This window comes from Melopsittacus undulatus, chromosome 8, assembly GCF_012275295.1.
Source record: "Melopsittacus undulatus isolate bMelUnd1 chromosome 8, bMelUnd1.mat.Z, whole genome shotgun sequence".
NCBI classification, from domain to species: Eukaryota; Metazoa; Chordata; class Aves; order Psittaciformes; family Psittaculidae; genus Melopsittacus; species Melopsittacus undulatus.
In genome coordinates, this window is record NC_047534.1 from 10,451,740 (window position 1) to 10,472,666 (window position 20,927).

Consider the following 20,927-nt stretch of genomic DNA (forward strand, 5'->3'; position numbering starts at 1 on the left):
ACCTCCCGCTCCGGCGTTGGCGTCAGCTCAGTGCCATGGGGTGCTCTGCAACCGGTGATGATGGGGAACCCCGGTCCTCTCCAGGTGCAGCCCGCCCAGCCGGGAGCTGCTCCGGTGCAGCCAGTGCCACTGCCTCAGGGTTTCCGTACCGCGGTGCAGCAAGCCAGGCTGTGTCACTCTGCCTGTGGGCACGGCTGGCACAGGTGCTTGGCTGTGGTTCGGCCTGCCTGCTGCCCCAGCTCAGCTTGCTGCCTTGCCTGTGTTCGGCCCTCCCTGCAATGTTGGCTTGCCCATGGCCAGCCAGGGAAGTGAGCACCCTGAGTGTGAAACCTGGGCCCTGCTCTTGCCACCCTGCTTCCGCAGGCAAAGAGGAAGCACTGGGCCCCACGGGAAGGTGCTGAGCCCCATCACCCAGCCTGTGAGCTGTGGAGCTTAGTACTGCTGAGGCCAGGCAGGTCTGGTGGGTGTGTCTGGGCAACACAGGGCTATATTGGGCCTGGCTCTGGCCTCTGCCCCACAAATAGCCATCTCCTACTGTGCTGAGTGTTGTGATCCACCTTGGTGCATGGTGGCAGCGGGTAGTCCTGACAGGCTGCGGAGTTTGGCCAGGGTGCTCTCCCAGATCCCTGTCTTCTGCAGGTTCAGCAGGGCAGGGGCTAAGAGGCTGGGTCAGGGTGGGTTGTTCCAGGTGAGCCACATTGGGGAGCGTTACAAGGACATGTAGCCTTTCGGGATGCTCCCTGAGCCAGACACCTTTCACGCAGCATCTCTGCAGCACTGTGGCCAGGAGCAACATGCTGCTGCTCTACTGCAGTGGAGGCAGGTGGTGGGATCCTACCTGGGTGGCTCCCAGCCTGGCACAACTGGAGCAGAGTCCCTGCCAGGGATGGGCCACATGGGGAAGGGCCAGCATGGGCCAGCTGCAGCATGGCTGCTCCAGTTACCAGTCATGCCAGGCTGGCACACAGGTGTGGGAAGTTGCAACCCTTCATCGTGGGCCATGTGGCCAGAAGTGGAGGGCTCAGGCTGGATGGATGGTGCTGCTAAAAAATATTGTGATTTACTGCCTTTGAAAAGAATTTAGGGCCACCAAAATGTTAATCTGCCAGCCCCTGGATGTCAGTGCTCTTCTTCCCTGTCACTTCCTGGCCAGGCTGTCCTGGTGCCAGGCTGTAGGAGAGGATGTGGTGGCCTCGCCATTGTGCCCAGCCTCCAGCATCCCACCATTCCCGTGGCATGTCAGCCTGTGTGTGCATGTCTGCAGAGCAGGTGGCAGGTCACACTCAGCCAGACAAGCATTTGGCTGTGAACCTCAGGGTGCAGATGAGCTGCTGCTGACAGCCGGCCTGGGGAGTGTGTGTGCGGGGGGGGGGGGTGGTTAGGGTTGTGCTGGGGGTGCGGCCCGGAGGGTTTATAGCTTCCTCCAGACAGGGACGTCCCCATCACTGCTGCCTCTGTCACTGCCCATGGTGAGGGAGCTCTGCAGGACACCAGGAGACAGTGTGCTCTTGCCCCAGCATGTGGGCAGGCGGCTGTTCCATCCCCAGCAGCTCCCAACAGGCTTGGCACACAGGCTTGGCCTTGCCAAAAGGCATTTCCCACCCAGGTGTGAAACATGGCCCTGGGAAGCAAGGCAGCACCCAGTCCTACGGGGCAGGAGGTGGGAGATGTATGTCTCCTCTCCAAACCCATCTCGGGTGTCACAGCAGGAAGTGGTGTTTGTGTCTGGCCGAGCAGCTTGTTTATGGAGGCAGACACTTGACCTGGCCGGATAAGGAAGCGCAGTGTAAACATGAAGGATCACATCTGAGTTGCTTCTCCCCTTCAGGCAGTGTCTTCAGGGCTCTGAAAGCTTGCAGGGGCGTTGCCAGGAAGGTACCATATGCTTCACTGGCTGCCCTGGCACTCTGTGGAAGGGATCACTTCCCTGAGGGCTCCTGCCTGCCTGCAGGGTTGTTGTGGGGCTGGGATGGACCAGCTCAGTGGTGCCTCTGACCTTGCTGTAGGGGTCCTGTGTGGTACTCTGGATGTGGCTAGTGTACACCCTTGCTGAGGGACCATGGGGGACCATGGCTGGATGCAGATTGCAGGACCCTTCCTCCTGAGGTTTGGTCAAGCTCCAGACATGCTCCCGTTCCCCACTGGAGCCCCCGCCATCTGATGGATAAAGGGAGAGGAGTCCACTTTTGGCAGGAGAAGGGTTAAAAGGTCTTCAACTGAGCAGGCTGCTGTGACAAGGACTAGAGGAAGTACTGCAGGAACTGCTTCTCTCTGTCAAAAGGAAACTGTGCAAGGAGAGGAAACTCTGGTCTCAGTCCTTTTGGGGCTGCATATGCAGCTTCCATTTCTGCACATTCCCCACATTCCTGCCCTGTTTGTAAGCTGTCTCCAGACACCCACTGCACCTCTGTGTGATGCTGGTGTGTGCTGGTGTGCCTACAGGTATGATGGCAGCTGTACAACACCCGCCTTTGCTTGAGGGTTGGACTTGGTCCTGGGTGTGCCTCGGAGCTCCTGGTCCTGGTGGCCACTTGAGACCAGGTGTCTGTATCACCCAGATTGGGTCTGGCTGATGCAGGGCATCCCAGTGCGGTGCTTGGCTGTGGGGTAGTAGTGGGAACCACTGCAAAGGAGGATTTTGGTTTTGGAGCTGTAATGAAGTTCCTTGCTTGAGTGTTCATGTGAGAAGCATGCTGTTGGGGGCATTGCTCTACCTGATCCTGTGGTGCTTCACAGCCCAAGAGCCCTGGTCCAATCCCAAATTCTGTGACATCAGTTTATCTTAGAGTCCCCTGAGCCCTTCCCATCATGGGAGGGCTCAGGGCTGGGACAGTTTCAGGGAGAAGCAGCACTGGGAGCTGGGATGTTCACGCCTCCCATTGCTGGCAAAGCTGGCCCAGAAGCCTCCAGCCCCTCTGAGGGGCTGCACTTTTATGCAGAGAGCATAAGTAGCCACATGTCCCTGGCCCTTCCATAGGACGGGGCTCTACAGATGTGCCATTAACACAATCCCACTGGTGTTGGCAGCCTCCAGGTAGTGCCAGGCCCATTGGCATGGGAGCTCTGGTGGTGTTGAGGGTCTCCAGCAATGCAATGCTGGTGCTTCATCTTCTCTCCCACCATGCTCCAGCCATGGCATTGGCTCCCTCCAAAACAGAAGCATCTCCTGACATGGCTTTTCCCTCTCCATTCCAGGCCTGGATTGGGGGTATCCGAGCAGGCTCCGTTACATCCTATGGGAACAACGTGAAGGCCAGCTGCCGTTGGATTGCATTCAATGCCGAGGCATCAGGTGAGGTGTGAGGGAAAGGATGCCCAGTGTGAATGAGGGTGTAGGATGGATTTGCCCTGGGGGTTGGGTGATGGGTCAGCCCCACAAACCCCAGGAGGCATGAGGGCATATGGAGGAAGCTTCCCCTGAGTTGCTACAAAGGTGCTGACAATCCCACACATTCTGGCTTACATTGCAAAGCTGAGTGTCCCCGCTGTGTTCCAGACTGGGGGCGGTTCCTTGTGGGCAGGCTGGCAGGCAGCTGGTGACCTGCTCCTGCATCTTCCCTGCAGGTGTGCTGGGCATCGTAGCACTGGAGTGTGAGGATGGAGGCGAGAGGACTGTGTCTCAGCTGTGCTGCCACTCAGGTGAGCTGTGTGTCTGCTGGCCTTGGACTGGCTTGTCCTCATGCCTTCACTGTGCTCTGTGTGAAGCCGTGTGGAGGGGCTTGGGTGCTGAGTCCTAGTCCAGGATGCTGTGTTGGGCTGTCTCCCAGGAAAGGAGCTGGGAGAACTGCTGGAGTTCCTAGGGACCATCACCCACAGGTAGGGAGATCCTGACAAGTCTCACTTGTGTGTGTGGCACAAGTTGGCTGCAGCCATGCTGACCATGTGAGACTCTGCCAGGCTGGACTTTTGCTAAGGAGCCAAATTGATCCACATCCCTTCATGTTTCAAGCTGCAGTAAGGTTTGGACACGTAGCTCTTGCTCATGCTCTTCCTCTGGCACACACTTCCCATGTTACTCATTGCACACCCTGAAGTTCCCAGTACATCCAGTACCAGGCTAGTGGAGGAGCTGGCATCACTGTGGGTGTACCCTGCCCTAGTGACAGGATGAACAGGCTGGACCAGTGGCTATGTGGCCTTGTGCAGCTCTGATGCGGGCAGAGCGAGTGCTGCAGGGGAAGAGGTGCTTGCAGCATTGCCACTGGCAGAGGGGTGCATACTGCAGAGGTGGAGGGCTCTGCTTCCTGCCTGGGCATGGGGAAGGAGTGTTGGGGTGCTCCAGGTACCCCTCTCCCAGCATCAGAGCAGCAACACCAGCATGGGGTCACTGGTCACCCATTACCCCAGAACTGCACCAGAACAGCAAAATGGGAGTCGGTTCCAGCACCATGTTCCTGCATGCTGTGCCTTGGCGCGGCTACAGGACTGTGTCATGCCCAGCCTGTGGTGCCTCCATCTGGTTCCATCCCTGTCCCAGTGGCACGGTGCTGGGCACCAAGAGTGTATCAGCTAGCTCCACTGCTGCAGGGGACATGGAGAAGTGCACGGGCAGCCAGCTCGGCATTAACAGCTGCTTAATGGGATTTAGCAGGAGCCCTTTGAAGCTGGCTGTGCCAGAGCAACGCCTCCAAAGCGGGGGAAGTGTTCCTCTCTCCTCCTGGGGCAAATGCAGCAGAGCTCGCTGCTCGCTTTTCCTGCCTCCTGGGCCTGTCTCTCAGCAACCTCCTGGAAGCAGGAAAGTACACAGTGACCTACTTCCCAGAGCGTGCCAAATGCGTCTGAGGGGCTGCTGCTGATGGTGTCAGCCTTTCTCCCACGGGGCTCTGCGAGGAGCTTCTCCACCATCTGCATGCTGGGCCGGGTGCTACAAAGGGAGCTTTGTTACCAGCACAGCCCCAGCTGCCCATGGCCTCTCTTGCCGGTGTCTGGGCCAGCACAGACGCCTTGTGCTGTTCCTGCTTCTCCGTGTGCTTTCTGGAGATGTCTGTCCTGAAATCAGGGCCAAACTGGGGTGGTGATGGGCTACACAGGGAAATGCAGTTGCGCAGTGTTACCCTTCAGGGCTCCCATTGCCTGCCAAAGGGGTGTCACATCCTCACGGACAGTGTGGAGGGGCTCACGCTTTCACAACAAAGCTGAGCTACTCCAACGTGCCCTGATGGGGCTGGATTTGACCCCAGCCGCCTGTTCCTGTGTGCAATGTGTGTATGTGAAAAGAAGCTGGGGAAAAGTAGAGGTGGCAGACACGCTGTTTGCAGGGATCAGGTGAGGACAAACCTCTGCCCTTCTTTTTCCAGATGTGGTGACAGACTTTGATTTCTCACCCTTTGATCAGCTCCTCCTGGCTACTGGCTCTGCAGATGAGACAGTAAGTGCTTGGTACCAGGGCTCCCAAGGGGACATCCTGTGTTCCCCAGCATGTTTCTGGGATTGAGCCAGGGGTGATAGAGCCTGAGTGATTGGAATGAGAGGAGCCTGGGGAGGAGGGTGCCAGGTGCGAGATGTGCCCAGGTTGTGGTGGGCAGAGCAGATGGTGATGGGCAGAGATCAGCCCTCTCCCACCTGGGATGCCCAGAGCTCTGATCGCAATGAACTGTGATGTGGGGTCACCTGGTGTCTGCAGGGACCAGAGCCTGGAAGAGCAGCAAGCCCAGGCTGAGTGCTGCTGGTACCCAGCAGGGTCTGGCTCTTCTGCCCAGGGACTGACCCTCCTCTCCCTGGTGCTGCAGGTGAAGGTGTGGCGCCTGCCCCAGAGCGGCCAGAACATGCCCAGCAGTGCGGGGCTGACCCTGGGGCCCGGGGAGGGGCCAGTGGACATGCTGCAGTTCCACCCGACAGCGGATGGCATCCTGGCCAGTGGCACAGGGAAGAGAGTCACCATCTGGGACATGGAGCAGCAGCAGCCGCTGACAGGTAGGCGTGGCCATGCCTGCTAGTTCCTGCCTGCAACGGGTGTTTCCACTGTGCTGGTACATGGACTCAAATCCTGGACCTCAGTGTCACCAAACAGGCAGCATGGGTGGCTTTTTGGGCAGGGACCACCGCAGATCCTTCTGTGTGTATGTGGGCTCCCCTATGCTCTGATGCAGTGGTGGAAAAGGCTCCTACATAGCAGCTTTGCTGGGGATCCCCTTGGGTGACAGGTTCCTCTCCCTGTGGATTTAATGGGCTGTTGCTGACCAGCCTTGCGCAGACCTCAGGTAACTTGGTGGGGAGAGGAGGCTGGGTGGCAGCACAGGGATGCAAGTGCCCTGTGGCTTTCCCAGGACTCCCGCCCTTCCTATCGAGCTGCCAGTGGTGTGGGGGTGCTCCCTGCATGGACACAGCAGCATCCCCTGGCTCTGGCTGCCACCAGCCCTTTGGGAAAAGCCAGGTCATTTCCCGTGGGAAGTGCTCATGGGGGAAGAGCAATGGCTCCTGCCATACGCCTGCCTTGTCCGCGGGAGGGACCCTGTTTGACCCCAGCCCTGAGCCCGCTTTCCTCCTGCAGTGCTGGACTCACACAGGGACCAGCTGCAGAGCCTGGCTTGGAAGCGAGACGGCCGCCTGCTCGGCACCTCCTGCAAGGTGAGGGGCTCGCATTGGCCACCGCGGCGTGGCACGGTTGGGCTGGCTGAGCGTGCACCCCGTTCTGGGGAGAAACAGGCAGAAATGGGGTCAGTGAGCGACGCTGGAGCAGAGGAAGACAAGACCGCTAGATGGCGACTGCTGCTCGCTGCCCGCGCCCTGCCGGACACGGTTGTGCGCAGGCCCTGCATGGAGGGCAAGCGTGCAGGCTGCCAGGCCGAGCGAGCGGGAGAGCCGAGCGCAGATGGAGCCTGCAGGCAGAGCAAGCATATGGCCTGAGCGAGCAGCGTCTCCCCTGTGCGAAGTGTGCAGACTGAGCGTGCAGCCAAGCAAGCTGACACCCCCCCCAAGCCATGTGCAGAAGCTGGGTGAGCAGGACCAAGTGTGCAAGCCTGGCCGAGCGTGCAGACCAAGCCTGCAGGCTGAGCGAGCAGTTGTCTCTCTGTGTCTGGGATGAAGACTAAATGTACAGGCTGAGCCCATCATGGAGCATGGAGGCTGGCCAAGCACACCGATGGGGTGTGCGGGCTAAGTGAGCAGTTGGAGCTCTGTATCAAGCGTGCAGGCTGAGCAGAGGCTAAAACCCCAAGGCTGTGCCATCTGAGATGCAGGTCAGCCATGCCATGTGCTGTGGGTCTAGTAGACACAGTGTGTGCTCCCTAAATGGCACCTTGGCTGCCTCTGCACCCCAGCCAGCCCTTTCCAAAGGGTATCCCATGCCCCATTTGACTGTGGGGTGCCAGGCAGGAGAGGGCTTGTTCTCCTGCTTATAGGATGTTAGGGAGCACTGGTAGGATGGAATCCAAGGGTTGGATTCCAGCCCTGCTCTACTTTTGGGGTTCTCCCCTTCTCTGGGAGAAGTTTTGAGGGTACTGGGTTCCTTGTGATGCTAGAAGGGATCCTGGGGTTATGTCCCTGCCCATGGTGTGGGGCGGGATCTGAAGGACACTCTGCAAGCCATGCACAGGGGCAGGCACTGCAGGCAGGAAAATGACAGGCAAGAAGGAAACTGCTCACTCCAGCCCCCTGCCTAACACTGCCTGACATCTCCCTGGCCCCAGGGTCCTTAACCCTCCTCTGTTTTCTTTTTATCTGTACAGGACAAGAAACTGCGGATCTTTGACCCACGAGTCAGCCCAGCTGCTTCCCAGGTACTGTCTCTCCCTGGTGTGCTGGGGGACATGGTGCAGGCAGCCTGACGAGGGTGCCCACTGCCTGCTGAGGGGTGGGCTTTGGGGCCATTCTCCCAGCTCTGGCACAGCTCAGGAGAGGCCCCAGTGGTAATGCAGTCACAGGGGCTGAGGGCAGGCAGAATGGGACTGTCTGCTCTGCTTCTCAGCCCTGGTGAGGTTTGGCACAGGGGACCCTTGTCCTCCCATCCAGGCCAGTGAGCTCCTCCACCACACTGGCACACTGCTGGCTGGGGCTATCTGCCTCTGGGCGACAGCACTCCCCAGCCCCAGGGGCACAATTGCTGCGGTGGGCCTGAGGATTCCTGGGCTCCATGCCGCTGTGCAAAAGGCTCTCAGGGATGAGGACCTGCCAAGGGTGAGGGCTGGGCAGCTGGATCTGCACAGCTCAGCAAATAACAGTGAGCAGGAAGTAAGTAGAGGACTTAAACCTTGATGTCGAGTTTAAACAGCCTCTTATTAGAGGTTTCCTGTGGCTTGGGGGCTCTGGCTGCCAGTGGGTGTTATCCCTCACTGCAGAAGGGACTGTAAGACTCGGAGGGGAGGAATGCAGTGGAAAGCAGGGTGAAATGGCTGAAGCAGGCTCTGCTGTTCCTTGTGTCTCCTGCTACTGGCATATGTGTGCCTGTGGGCTCAGCTGATGGCCTCTGCTGTCTGTGCTTGGGCATGGTGGTAATCCTGGACACCAGCTGGAGGAAGTTAGTGTTCCAGCACTGCACCAGCACTCTCCTGCTGCTGGCTGCTTGGGTGCTGAGATCACATAAGGCTCCTGTGTGCTTTTTGCAGGTACAAGCAGTGCCTTGACCCTTCAGGCAGACTTACAAATACCACAACATTATATATTAGTATAAACTCAGCTGTTACACGTGCAAGTGAGCCATGAAAAAGTGCTCCCAGCCTTCAAGTGGGCCCCATGATGCTCCCCTGCTGTGGGTACCTTTTGGTGTGGATGGAAGGTACTGGTCTCTGCTCCCAGATTCATCCTGCTCCTATCCACCAATGGCCTCAGGCAGTGCTCCCGCCTTGCCTACCCTAGCTTCTCCCCCTGCCAGACCTGCCTGCTTGTATAACGGCGTTTCGGTGAAGCTGTGAGCATGATGGGCTTGAGCCAAGTCTCCTGGGGAGGGTGGACTCTGTCTCGCTGAGCTATTAAAAATAATGTGTGAATGATGGTGGCTGTTCAAAACAGGCAGCTCACTTCCCTCCACTGCCATCTGATCCAGCCCGGGGCCTGTGCTCCGGCTTTGCCAAGAGAAATATGCACCTTTGCTGCTGTGGCCAAGCACTGCTGCGCCGCAGCCCTAACCCCGGCCAGCTGAGAATTGATGAAGATGTTTAGTCTTGGAGAAGTACTGTGCTGAAGGGGAAAACTTTAAAATGCCATAAATCTTCTGGAAGTTTGCATAGAGCTTACTTAGCCAGGAGCAATAACACCCCTGTGTTCTGCTTTTATTTCTTTCCCCGGTTGCCGGAGGGCCAGGTTCTTTGGAAAGGCTCCTTCTCCCTGGGGCCAGCGTGGTTACAAAACTGGGTGATGCCTGGGCCGCTGCACAGTGCCAGCACCTTGTGAGGCTTTGAAGTTGCCGGGGTTTTTTGCAGTGGTGAGAGAGGTGAGCAATGTGATGGGATTTCCAGCTGAGCTGGCCCGTCAGCACCACAGGCTGGGCTTCCTCTGAAGCAGGTGAAGGGCTTGGGCTCACTCACCCTGGTCCCTTTGCCACACATGGTGCCAAAGCCAGCCTTGGCACAGGGCTGTTTGGCTGGTTTTCTTGATTTGGCAAACCTGGCTCATTAAACTGTTCCTTTTGTTAGAGCAGGAGAAAAAGATGATAAGGAGCTAAAATAGAAGCCTCAGGGAGGATGGGTCATGGCCATGGTGTGTCATGCCTGGTGCTGCTCCTGGGTCTCACAGATGCAGCACACATGGGGCGGGGGACCAAGGACCGGTGGTGAGGAGGGCCACTGGCAGACTGCCTGTACCCAGGGCTGTGCCCCCGGTGGGGCCTGACCCCCATGTTCCTGGCTACGTCCATAGCAGCTATTTTGAGCACGTCCCAGCAGTGGGCAGGAGTGTGTGACGCAGCGAGAGTGGCGTGGCTGGGGCCTGGCTGACCCCATGGGGTGCCCAGTACGTAACCGAGGCCATGATTTCCCTTGGGAAAGCAGTGGCCTCATTCTGCTGGACCCACAGTCCCTCTTTGCTGTGTCTGGGATGGATCAGGAAGCTGCAATAGCAGCAGCTTGTTTGTAAGCATTAAGGCTGTACTTGCACTGTGTTGCTGCTCAGCATATCTTCTTGGTACTCCTAAACTGGTGGTGGAGATGCCAGGGCCACACCTTTGGTGGAGCAGGTCCTATGTGCCCCTCCCCGAGCAGCCACACTCCCATTTCTGCCTGGATCTGGCTCCTTCCAGAGAGGTCCTGTAAGTCCCATCTTCTGCCTTATCCCCTCCCGAGTCCACACTGGCTCAGCCACAGCCTGCCCTCCCTTCCCATGAGTGCCAGTAGTCACTCTCCTTGCCTTGACCCTCTCACTGGAAGCAAGTCACATCCTCTCCCTTGTGGCTCTGGCTCCACAGGGGCTCAGTGCTTCATGGCTCCCACCCTGTGATGCTTGTGCAAACCCCACAAAATATCCCCCCACGTTCCTCTGAAACAAGCCCTTGGGTGCACTGTGCATCAGGGTTGAGGGATTCAGGACTTGGTGCTGAGCAGGGGTTCAGAGCACTAGCAGGGTACCTGTATCCTGGTTGATGCCCCAGGATGGGGTCCAGGCAGTGATTCGGGAATGGTGTGGGGTATTAAAGCGGCATCTCTGCTTGCTTGTTCTACTGGTCACCTTCTCCTCTAGGTTCTGGCAATCCGTGGGTCTCCATGCTTGGTCTCTATGCCTGGGGATAGGACCCTGAAGCTTCCACTCTCTGGGGCTGTCAGGAGCAAGATAATCATGCGATGCTCTGCCAGCACAGTGGTCTGAGGTCTTGCCTGTCCTCTGAAGCAGTGCTCCCCAAAGTGGGATGCACATGGCAATCTGTGGGGGTACAAGGAGAAAATACTAGATCATTCAAATGTCAATTGGTACACATCTGCTTGGGGGTACATCCATAAACATTTACCGACAGGGATGTGCAATCGAAACCACTTGGAGATGCTGCTGGAAAGGAGGGTGGTTCGCAGGGGTAGAAGGCTGCTGTCTGGGGGGGACTGTCCTCTGCTGTGTGACCAGCATGGCCACCATCGAGCCAATGCCCCAGTTTGGTGCAGCAGAGCTGTGTCTGCCGAGCGCATCTCTGTGGAGCCAGTGATGTGCAGAGCCGAGGGGCTGCATCCTGGCCCCGCACACTGCGAGGGGCTGCATCTGGCCAGCACCTGGCTCCCATTACGGGGCTGGGCCGGGCGCCGCTGGTGCTGGGCTGTGGGGTGGCTGCCGAGCGCGGCCAGTGTGGGACGGAGAGGAGCCGGCTTCGTTCTCACGAGAAACTTCCTCCGCCGGCGTTTTGGCAGGACGGGGGCGAGGGAACGGCCGTGCACTGGGTGAGCGCACGCTCCTGCTCACGTTTTAATGAGCGCTGCTCTAATGAGCTGAGGGTGCCTGGGGACAGCTGGGAGGGTGTCCCTGTGGGGTTGTTCCCACTGTGGGTTTTTCACCTCTCCTCATGGGCCATGCAGGGGGCAGAGCTCTGTGCCTGGGAGTCCTCGAGGCTTGCAGCCCTCCAGGCAGAGTTGGTGTGAGGCAGCACTGCATTGAGTCCGGTCCTGTTTCTCCCCCCCCAACCCCAAGGCCAGGGTTTCACTTCCCCTCCCCCCTGCCCATGGCCCCAGGGCTGGGAGAGGGACTCCAGCCCCTCTCCCAGGCTGTGGCCAGTTTCCCACAGGCCGCATCAGCCCGTGCTGCAGTGGGAGAGTATGGCATGGGTCACCACGTGGTGTGGCCATGGTGCTGGGTGATGCTGGGGTGAGGTGGAGACCTAGGCTGGGGTGGACCTCAGCCAGGACCCCATGGGCTCCAACATGTCACCTCTACCCAGGATTCGTCTGTCAGCCCAGGGCCAGTTGGGGACCACTGGCTGGGGGAAGGCGCATCAGGACATGGAGACTTTTAGTCTTCTTCCCCCCAACCCCATTAGCGCAGTATCCCACACTGGGGTCACCCCGGGGGTACCTGACTCCCAGCCTCGGCAGTGGCTTCCTCCGGGCTGAGGGAAGGTCCACAGCATCCCACATTCCCAAGGAGACCGTGGGAAGCTTTGAAAAAGTTGGCCTGGCTCTGAGCTGCCTATTTATAGCACTGCACGCTCGGCGCTCTCATGCTTCTGTTCCCCAGCGTAGCTGTACAGGACTGTTTATATTTCCTCTGCTCTACTTCCCCCTCAGCCGTCCTTCCCAGGAATGCCGCTTGGTATGGCAGACATGGGGAAGTTGAGGAGGATCGGGGATGAGCTAGCGGCACTGTGAGGGATGCGGATGCATGGGAGCACTGGCTCATCCTTGCCTGGGTGCACTAGGAATGGCCTCGCCAGCTCAGCAGGATACAGGCACAGAGGTGCAGGTTGGCACCTTGCTTCCCTTGGGCTCTGGTACAGCGTTTCATGAGCCCCCAGCTTGCTGCCTCACCTGGGGCTCCTGCAGGCTCATACTCAAGAGAGTAAAGTTGTTTTGGGAGTTTGATAGCAGCCTCATAGCAGCTTGTGGGGCCAGAGGTCTGCACAGAGAGATGAGATGTGGGAGAGGAGGGATGAATGCTGGTGAGTGCTGCAGTCTGCCCAAGCCAGCAGACCTCCTCCTTGCTTGCCCTGGGAGGGGGGGTCCTGCTCCCATGCCTAAGCATCCATGTGAAGGTGGGAGCCTCCGCAGCTGTAGGGGCTGTCCCGGTGGGAGCCCGCTCACCTTCCTGCCCTGGCTGGGCTGCAACATTCTCTGGGATGTCGGGTTGGCTTTGCTGAGGGTAGGAGGAGCTGAATGGAGGCAGGGGGCTGTGCTGCAGTGGGGCGGGAGAGGCAGAGCCAGTGGAATTGGAAGGCAGCATAAGCAGGAGGGGGCTCAACCCAGTCCATCCCTACTACAATACAGACCCCACAGCTGCCAGGGGCCAGTGCTAGCAGCATGATGGCTACTGGAGCATCACTGTCACCATGTGCAGTGTTTGGGATCCCTGCAGGGAGGTGGCAGCTCCTGGTCTCCCTGAGCTCTGGGCAGAGACCAGAAGTGGGGCCAAATTGGAAGAGGCTGTTCTGCTCTCCTGACCACGACTGGGGTAACTAGGATTGGGTAACAGAGGGAGATCACTCACATTCTTGTGCAAAGATGAGGATTTGGTGCCATGGTTAACCCCCTTGGCATCCCAGGAAGCTGTTCCTTCTGCCCGCCCCCCAGCCTCATGGGGCTTGGAGGGAGTGACACTTTGCCCCTGAGCATGGACCCATCTTTTTGGTACAGGGAGGAGGTGTCTGTTCCCGGTCTGGGGGGACGGCCCTGGCCTGGCTTCCACTGGCAAAAGAATGATTGAGCCTGGATCTGGTGCCTCCTGTGCCCATGCAGGTCCCACTGCTGGGTTTGCTTCCCACGGGGGTCAGATGCCCATGGTCTGTTAGCCATGCTCTTGGCCTGCTCTCCACAGGCAGAGCTGGGCTATTCTGGCCCCTACCAGCCACAGGGTCTTTGCCAGGGGCAGAGATGTGACCCTCCCTCCCCACCTATCTGCCCCCATCCAGCCCCATGGCCCATGGGCTCCCAGTTCCATCTCTCCCTTCCCCGCATCCCAGCCGAGTGTAACTGCTCCTGCCGAGGCTGAGATTGCCCTGGGAATCGCCCCAGCACCAGAGCAGTGTTTGCTTTGTGCTCAGCTCTCTCAGCAGCCGGGGAGCCGAAGGCAGTCGCTCTCTGTGGGCAGCTGTTACCAACTCCCGGCCCCACCACGGCACTGCTGCTGCCAACAGCTGTATCCCACACGCCAGCCCTGCTCCCCGGCGCTGGCCCCCACAGCCCGCAGCGGGGGCTGCATGGGGAGCAGGGCTGGGGACCCACGGGGGTACCAGCACCGTACCCCAACCTGTGCTGGGAGGAATGGGTTGAGATGGGAAGAGAGGGATGGTGCTGGAAAATCCTCCTCAAGCGGTCGATCTGGCTCTGAGGATGGAGCACAAGCTCCTCCCAGCCTGGGCTGCCTAAAACCAGCTAGGCTGGACCCACACAGTGGGCTGGGGGAGGCTGGGCTGCCTCCATGCTGGTGTGGCCAGGGAGCTGTGAGGTCTCCTTGGCTCCTGCATACTGGCCTGGAGCTGGTGGGCTCCCCTGAGTCTGCCAGGGAGTGAGCAGCTCCAGAGGGATGCCCATACCTCAGGCTGCAGCTGGTCCCCTGCTCCAGGACACTGGGGGTTCTCAGCATCACCTTGGGGTGAGTGCCAGGAGATCTCACCAGCAAAAGCAGCCCAGCCCCTGCTCTGGCCTCCCTGCATGCTTGCTGCCATACGTGCTGCTCAGCTGGGATGGAACTAATGCAGAAAACATGGCCTCAGCTGCAGCCGGCACCACAAGGGCTGGGAGCAGCAGCAGCATCACCCTGCCCTCTGCCAGATGCGCTGCCCACCCCAGGGGCTGCATGCACCGATGGGTCTCTTGTGTTGTGCCGGATGGGCTGGGGGACCAGCGGGGGCTGCACACACCAATGGCTCTCTGGTGCTGTGCTGGATGGGCTGGGGGACCAGCAGTGCAATGCTGGCTGTCCAATCTCCAGATGTTGAGTCTTGGCTGCCACAGCTGCACAGCTCAGGTGCAGAAGTGTTCTCCTGGCCGATGAGCAGGCTGGCCCCAGCACCAGGGGTTTCCATCCCTCTTGGCACTGCTGCTGGGATGTGTTCCCTTCTCCAGGCCCTTCCCCATCCCAGGAGACAGCTCCAATGCCAGCTTATTGGAGAGGGGGGACTGGCCCCTCCTGCCACACATCCTGCACAGTGGCTGGGAGTCGGCTTGGCCCGTACTGCATCTTCCAAGTGAGCCATGCTGCCTGGCTAGCACTATGTTTGTGCTGGCAAGAAGGCTTCTGTGCTGGAGCCAGGGGGAGGATGAGCTTGGCACCATGTGCCTTCTCCCTCCCCGGCTGCGGGTCTTTCCAGAGAGTGGGCATTCCACTGAGGCCCATGGCTGGGACCAGAGGAGGCTGGTCGCATGGGGCTTCACTGGTAAGGAGGTAGGATCTATGGTACCTCTGTGCCCCCAGCCTGCCGCAGTGATGGAGCAGTCGTGGCCAGTGGTGCATTGTGCTCATGCTGTCGGGGATACAGCTTATGGGACACAGCTCCTCTGACACCGGGGTCAGTGTGTCTATGCCATCCTGGGGCTGTGGATGTGTGGGCACCCTCCTGTGTTCACCCCATCCCATCTTTCCCCACATGGAGTCCTTCTGTGTGGAGGTGCCGGAAGCACCATGTCGGGTTTAGCTCTGGCAGAACCCTCTGCTTTTCCATGCCAGCTCTGAAGTCGTTAGCAGCCTTTTAATGGAGCTTCCCAAATGAAAGCGAGGAGGCTGCAGGCGCTGCTGCACTGTGGGGTGAGTGCTGGCTGCCGGCTCCTGCTGGGATGCTGGGAACCGCAGGTCCCATCTGGGGGCCACATGGGAGCCAACAAGCAGTCACCACCGGCCCGCGGTAACTCTTCCCCTCCCGTGCTCAGCAGTGGCACCGGGGCCAATGCGGGAACAGGGCTGGTGACAGTGGCAGGATGAGGTGGTGTCAAGGGCTGGAGGGCCCTGGTCCCACAGGGAGCACAGCAGAGAGGTGGAGAGGGGCTGCAGTAGGTAGGGCAGTGTGGGGAGCACAGCCAAACTCAGTTTGCTATGATGTGTTTTGGTAGCACCGGGACATGCACAGGGCATCCAGCTCCTGTTGCTGGGATTCGACATGGTTCAAGAGCCCAAGGATGTAGCCAAGGAAGTAAGTCCTTCTGTCGCCATGGCCATGGCCAAGCCTCTTCTCATGGCTGCTGGCATGGAGCAGCTTCCTCACAGCACACTGGCTCCAGACCTTCCTCACCATGTGTGAGGAGAGCCCCAGAGGGCCAAGGAGCCATCCCATACCCCCTCACGCTGAAATTACCTGCTGCCACCCTCTGCTGCTCACCAGGAGCCAGGCCAGCCACTCCACAAAGCAACCATGCCAGCACTGGCAGAGGGTGGGGGCAGAGGACTCACTGCTTGCAGGCTGTTCCCGCTGCAATGTCACGTTAGCACCTTGGTGGAGTCAGGAGCCAGCACTGGGTTCCGTGTGCTCAGCTGGGGCTGAACACAGTGCCACACAGTGTGCCTGGTGTGGCAGCTGGCAACACTGACAGCTCTGCCTTCTGTGCCTTGCAGAGTGCCCTGGGACATGAGAACAACAAGGACTCCCGGCTGCTTTGGATGGGCTCCAGCGATTGCCTCATCTCCATCGGGTTCAGCCAGGTATGGTCCTCCCTGAGAAAGTGGCTCTGGCACTGCTGGGATGTCCCAGTCCCGCTCCCTGCACACTGTGCTGGGGCCCCGGGAGGTTTTTGGGTGTCATGTCCCCTGTGAAAGCAGGAGCTCCCCTTGTCTTGCTGGGGACAGAGGGGCGCTGGCTGGTGAAGGAGGTGGAGCTGTGAGGCTGTCCGGACATCTCCGGTGCCCACCAACACCATGTCTGTGCCCTTGCAGATGCGGGAGCGGGAGGTGAAGCTGTGGGACATGCGGCGATTCAGCGGGGCAATGCTCACCGTGGCGCTGGACACCTCGCCCGGGTAGGGACGGGGACTCACTGCCGGGTGGGAGGGTGGGCAGTGGGAGTGCCATGGTCAGACACCTGTGGGGAGCACAGTGGTGGACTGGGAGGTGGCATTGACACTGCTCGTCCACAAAGCTGGGGACAAAGCCTGGGGATGGCATGGCTGCGTCCCCAGGAACGTTTGGATGGGGTGGGAGGGCAGTGGCAGTGCTTGGGATGGACAGAGGTGTCCCCAGCAGTGCTGGGGTAGGATGGGTGCTCTGTGGTGTGTGGTTACACTGCTGGGATCAGCACTGGCATGTCTGGAGTGGCTGTTGCCTGGGGGGGTGCATGAACTGGCACAGTACAACAAGATGCTGCAGATGGACAAATCCCTTTGGCACTGCCTGCGTGCTGAAGTGGCTTGACGCTGATGCCCTGCTCATGGTGGGGCTGCGGTGCTCTGTGCCATGGTGCCGTGGTGGCTGCCCAGCCAGCCGTGGCCAGTCCAGCCGCAGAGCCATGCTCACCAGGCATTCCCTGGGGAAATGGAAAAGGCGCTTTTGTGGTCGTAAGGGGTCAGTGCTCCTTGTCAAGGTGCAGTGGAGCCATCTCCTATATGCAGGCACTGCAGATGTGAGGAGTGTTCCAGTGAGACCCAGCCTGGCCTCTCCTACACTGTCTGGCAAGCTTGCCTGGCGTCACAGTGCGGGCAAAGGAACAAGAGGAGGAGGATGAGGAGGCAGCACCTTCATCCTGACAGTTATGAAGGTTTGGGCAAGTCCTCACAGGGCTGTGCTGAGCACCACCAGCTCTCCCCAGAGCTGCTGCCCAAAGCACAGGGATGCGGGACCCTCACTGCACACAGCGTGCCACAGAGGGATGCTTTGGGGTCCCTTATTGCTGCCAGTGGAAAACTTCGTGGGGATTTCCCCAAACCCTGCTGCTTCTTGCTCCCTATGCGCATGGCCCTCCCCGCCGGCGCTGGGCCGGGGTGAGCCAGCCTGGATAAATTGGATGCAGACGCGAGGCTGCGCTCAGCCCCTTTGCGCAGGCTGGAGTTATTTTGGCTGCCGGGTTTATCGGCCGCCAGGAATGCAGCTGGCGGGCGCTGCCTGCGCGTCACGCCAGGCTCTGCCGCGCTGCGCTGCATGGTGGGGCCATACAGAGAAGGGCTGGGGGGGGTGGTGGTGAGCAGGGAGCCCCCCGTGCCGGGAGCCGCTGAGGAGCGGGAGGTGCTGTTTTTAGGCAGCTGCGCTTCCAGCCCCAGCCACTCCCTGCCTGTAAATCTCATGGAGATGACAAATGGCAGAGGGGGATTTGGGCTGGCTCCCAGCAGAGGTGCTGAGTGGGGGCTGTGCTCTCCCTCCCGCAGAAGCATTCCGACTGGGGGCCAGTGGGGTGCAATGCTCAGGAGCACTGGAGCCATGGTGAGAGCAGGGTATAGGGTTTGGGGGTCACCAAGGCCCCCGTGGAGGGAGTGCTCAAGCAGGGGAGCTGCAGGCTTGGTGCAGAGAGTGCTGGCTGCTGACTCCAGGGATGCAGCTCCACAGGGATGGTGGAAAAGCTGTGGGGCTGGGATGCTTACTGGGGATCTCCAGCATGGCCATGGGTGCCCGGGGTGGGGCATCCAGCACAGTGTGGCAGCGTGGTGGTGCCGGCCATGCCGCAAGCCTGCGCGGGAGCAGGCGCAGCAGCAGCAGCTCATTGAGGCTCTTTGAGGAAGCAATCAGTGGGCGGGCAGGAAGCTCATACCATTCATTACTGACGCCGGGCCGGCAGGAAGGGGAGCCCGCATCCCCACCACGACTCCACCGCGTCTTGCTGCAGGGGCCTGTGCCCGCTGAGCGGCACCGTGCGTCCCAGGCACCCTTGTGACTCCCCACAGCAGGGCCATGGTGTGCCCCAAGGTGGAGGGCACCCCCAGTGTGCCCACCCTAATGTCTACAGCTCCCCGAACCCCTCAGGGTGGCTGTGGCCCTGCCCAGCATCCATGGAGAGGAAAGCAGAGAGTGGAGAGCACTGACCCCATTCAGCCCCACATCAGCAAATATGTTTTGGGGTCCCCCATCCCAAATCCTGACGAGGTGAGATTTTTGTGACTGCATAAACCTAATTTTCAAAGCACCCCAGCTGTGCTGGGCTGTGCTTGGATGCTCAGATCTTGAAGGGAATTGGTGGCAGGAGGCATGGGTGGCCCCGTCACCTCTCTGTGGTCCTCATTGTGCTGCCTTCGGGTACCTGCCATTCCCTTCATCTTGGGTTTTGTCTTTCCCCCCAGGCCCCTTTAATTAGATCAAGGAGCAGCAGTGCTGGAGCCAGGAAGGGGCCTCAATAGGTTATTGTTGCCCTAAATTGTAACCAGCACCGGTGGGGTTGGGTTACCGGCTCCAACGTAGGGTCAATGACCAGACCCTGCCATGCTCCCAACCGCTGGCACAGCAATGCCTGGGGACAGGGCTGTCACCACCCTGGGGCCAGCGAGAACAGCAGCTCCCTTGTGTCGCTGTATCGTTCAGTGTCCTGAAAGTGTCCCCATGGAGGCTGGGGGCGCTCACTTGCTCATGGGGCAGTGGGCATGCATCCCTCTGCCCTGCAGCTAGCTTGGGGCTGTGGCTGGGTTGATATAGCCAAGGTGACCGGGTCTGCAGAGGACCTGAGAAGCCATGTCTCCATAGTGGGTGCCACCGCTGGGCAGCTCCCCATGGGGCAGACTGGTGGCAGGGGCTGAGAGGTGGGAACAGGCGGACTCCCCCTTCCCTTCACAGTGTAAAGTCCAGCAGAGCTGGGAGGTGCTGGAGGTGGCACAGCAGGATGTTTGCAGAGGTATTTGTGGCTGTGTGGCTCCCCCAGTGCTGAAGCACAACATGGAGGGCCCTGGGCAGTTCCACTGGGATGACTGGGATGCTGACCAGGGATGCTTGGCCCCGGCACCCCCTGCCCAAAGACAAAGCCTGCAGCTGAGCTGGCTCTTGGGGGACCAGATCCAACCCTCTTGAGCAGTAAGGCCCATAGCCCCACCAAGGTGTGTCCCCCCACCATCATCCTGCCACCTCTCCCTGGTCAGCAGCTGTAATGGTACATTGATGGCTGGTCCTGCTCCCACCCTACCTGGCCACGCCACTTCTTTAGTGCTTATTCCTGACACTCAGCAGCCCTTTTGGTCATGCTGGGTGTCATGGGGGTCTCTGACAACAGCCACTCCAGTGGTCAGATCTAAGAGGCAGAGCCCTAAGCAGGACAGCTCCATCCCTGTCTCCCTGCAGACCTCTGCCCTTGTCCCTTCTTCCCATGGATGCCTGGGCTGGCAGCTGCTTGCCATCAGCAGGGAAGGGGCTTTTCCTGCTGCTCCCACTTGGCTGCAACCTCAGACACAAGGAGGTGGGAAAGGCTACTCCATTAGGTGCCACCACAGCAGAACCTATCCCTGCAGGGTGAGGTGCCCTGGGTAGCTGCACGAAGGGGCTAATGGCAGAGCGGCTATCTGGCCCCGTAATTACAGGTGTAAAAATAGCTGCGTGCTGCAGGGCAAGGCAGCAAGCAATGGTAGTGCCGAAATCGCTCCCAGATGGGCCTTGGCCTCAGCCCACCACTGCCAGTCAGCACGCCCCAGCTTCTGCAGCTTTCCAGGAAGCCGGCAGGATTTCTGCCTCTCCACGTGCTCTTCCTGGCAGCTGACGCTTTGCGGCAGCACATGGGGCTGTGGGACGGGCACACACCTGCCGTCACCCCGAGGGAGTGGGCATGGGACCCCCAACACCGTGCATTGAGGCAGCACATCCCACCCAGGGCTCCACTCTGGCCATGGGGGCCTGGGGGATCCAGGAGGACCAAGCTTTGGTTTCCATGGGGCCATGCCTGGGACAGGGATGCTTCTCTGGAGGCCAAAGACCTCCAGGCCTGCTGCTGCTGGGCTGCAGTATGCTGCCTGTGCCTGGCCAGGCTGGGCCAGCGCTGAGGGCAGCAGGACTTGTCCTGGTGAAGCTGGCGGCTCCTCCTGTTGTGGCTCCTGGCTGAGCCCCCATCCTGCCGGTGGCTTCTGGATGGGGCTCTCCATTACTGGCCCCGCTGGATCACATAGCAAGAGAGATTTTTTTTGGGTTCATTCCAGGGGGTTTTGCAATCCTTCCCCAGCGCTGATTCAGCTCACAAGTATTAGCAGCGCTGCACGATGTGCTGCTCAGAGCCTCTCCTGGTGTTCACTGGGGCTGGCAGGACACAGGGGGCTTTGTGCTGGGGCTCAGGACCCCGTGGGGCTTGGAGGCTGGAAGGGCACATTTTGGGGCCTCCTGAGCTCCCACAGAGCTTCCAGGGTGCAGCCGTGGGTGTCGTGGGGGTCTGAGCCTCACAGGTTGTCAAGCCCTGCCCTGGCCACAGCATCCCCATGCCCTTTGTGCAGAGGCTGAGCCTTGCTGCCCCCCTTGTGCTGCTCCTGATGTGGCCACTGGCAACTGCAGCC

General features: G+C 59.7%; 1 protein-coding gene across 4 annotated transcripts in view; it reads left to right on the forward strand.

The window, feature by feature from the left end:
- CORO7 (coronin 7) overlaps positions 1-20,927 on the forward strand; it is a 36,714-nt gene that overhangs the window by 348 nt on the left and 15,439 nt on the right. For all 4 annotated transcript variants that reach the window (XR_004549899.1, XM_034065295.1, XM_034065296.1 and 1 more), the window contains exons 2-9: positions 3,196-3,292; positions 3,565-3,639; positions 5,298-5,368; positions 5,730-5,913; positions 6,491-6,567; positions 7,668-7,718; positions 16,105-16,191; positions 16,423-16,505. Coding sequence is in view for 3 of the 4 variants with exons in the window: in XM_034065295.1 (XP_033921186.1) it covers positions 3,196-3,292; positions 3,565-3,639; positions 5,298-5,368; positions 5,730-5,913; positions 6,491-6,567; positions 7,668-7,718; positions 16,105-16,191; positions 16,423-16,505 (725 nt within the window). In the remaining variant the exon portion in view is untranslated. The remainder of the gene's footprint in view (positions 1-3,195; positions 3,293-3,564; positions 3,640-5,297; positions 5,369-5,729; positions 5,914-6,490; positions 6,568-7,667; positions 7,719-16,104; positions 16,192-16,422; positions 16,506-20,927) is intronic.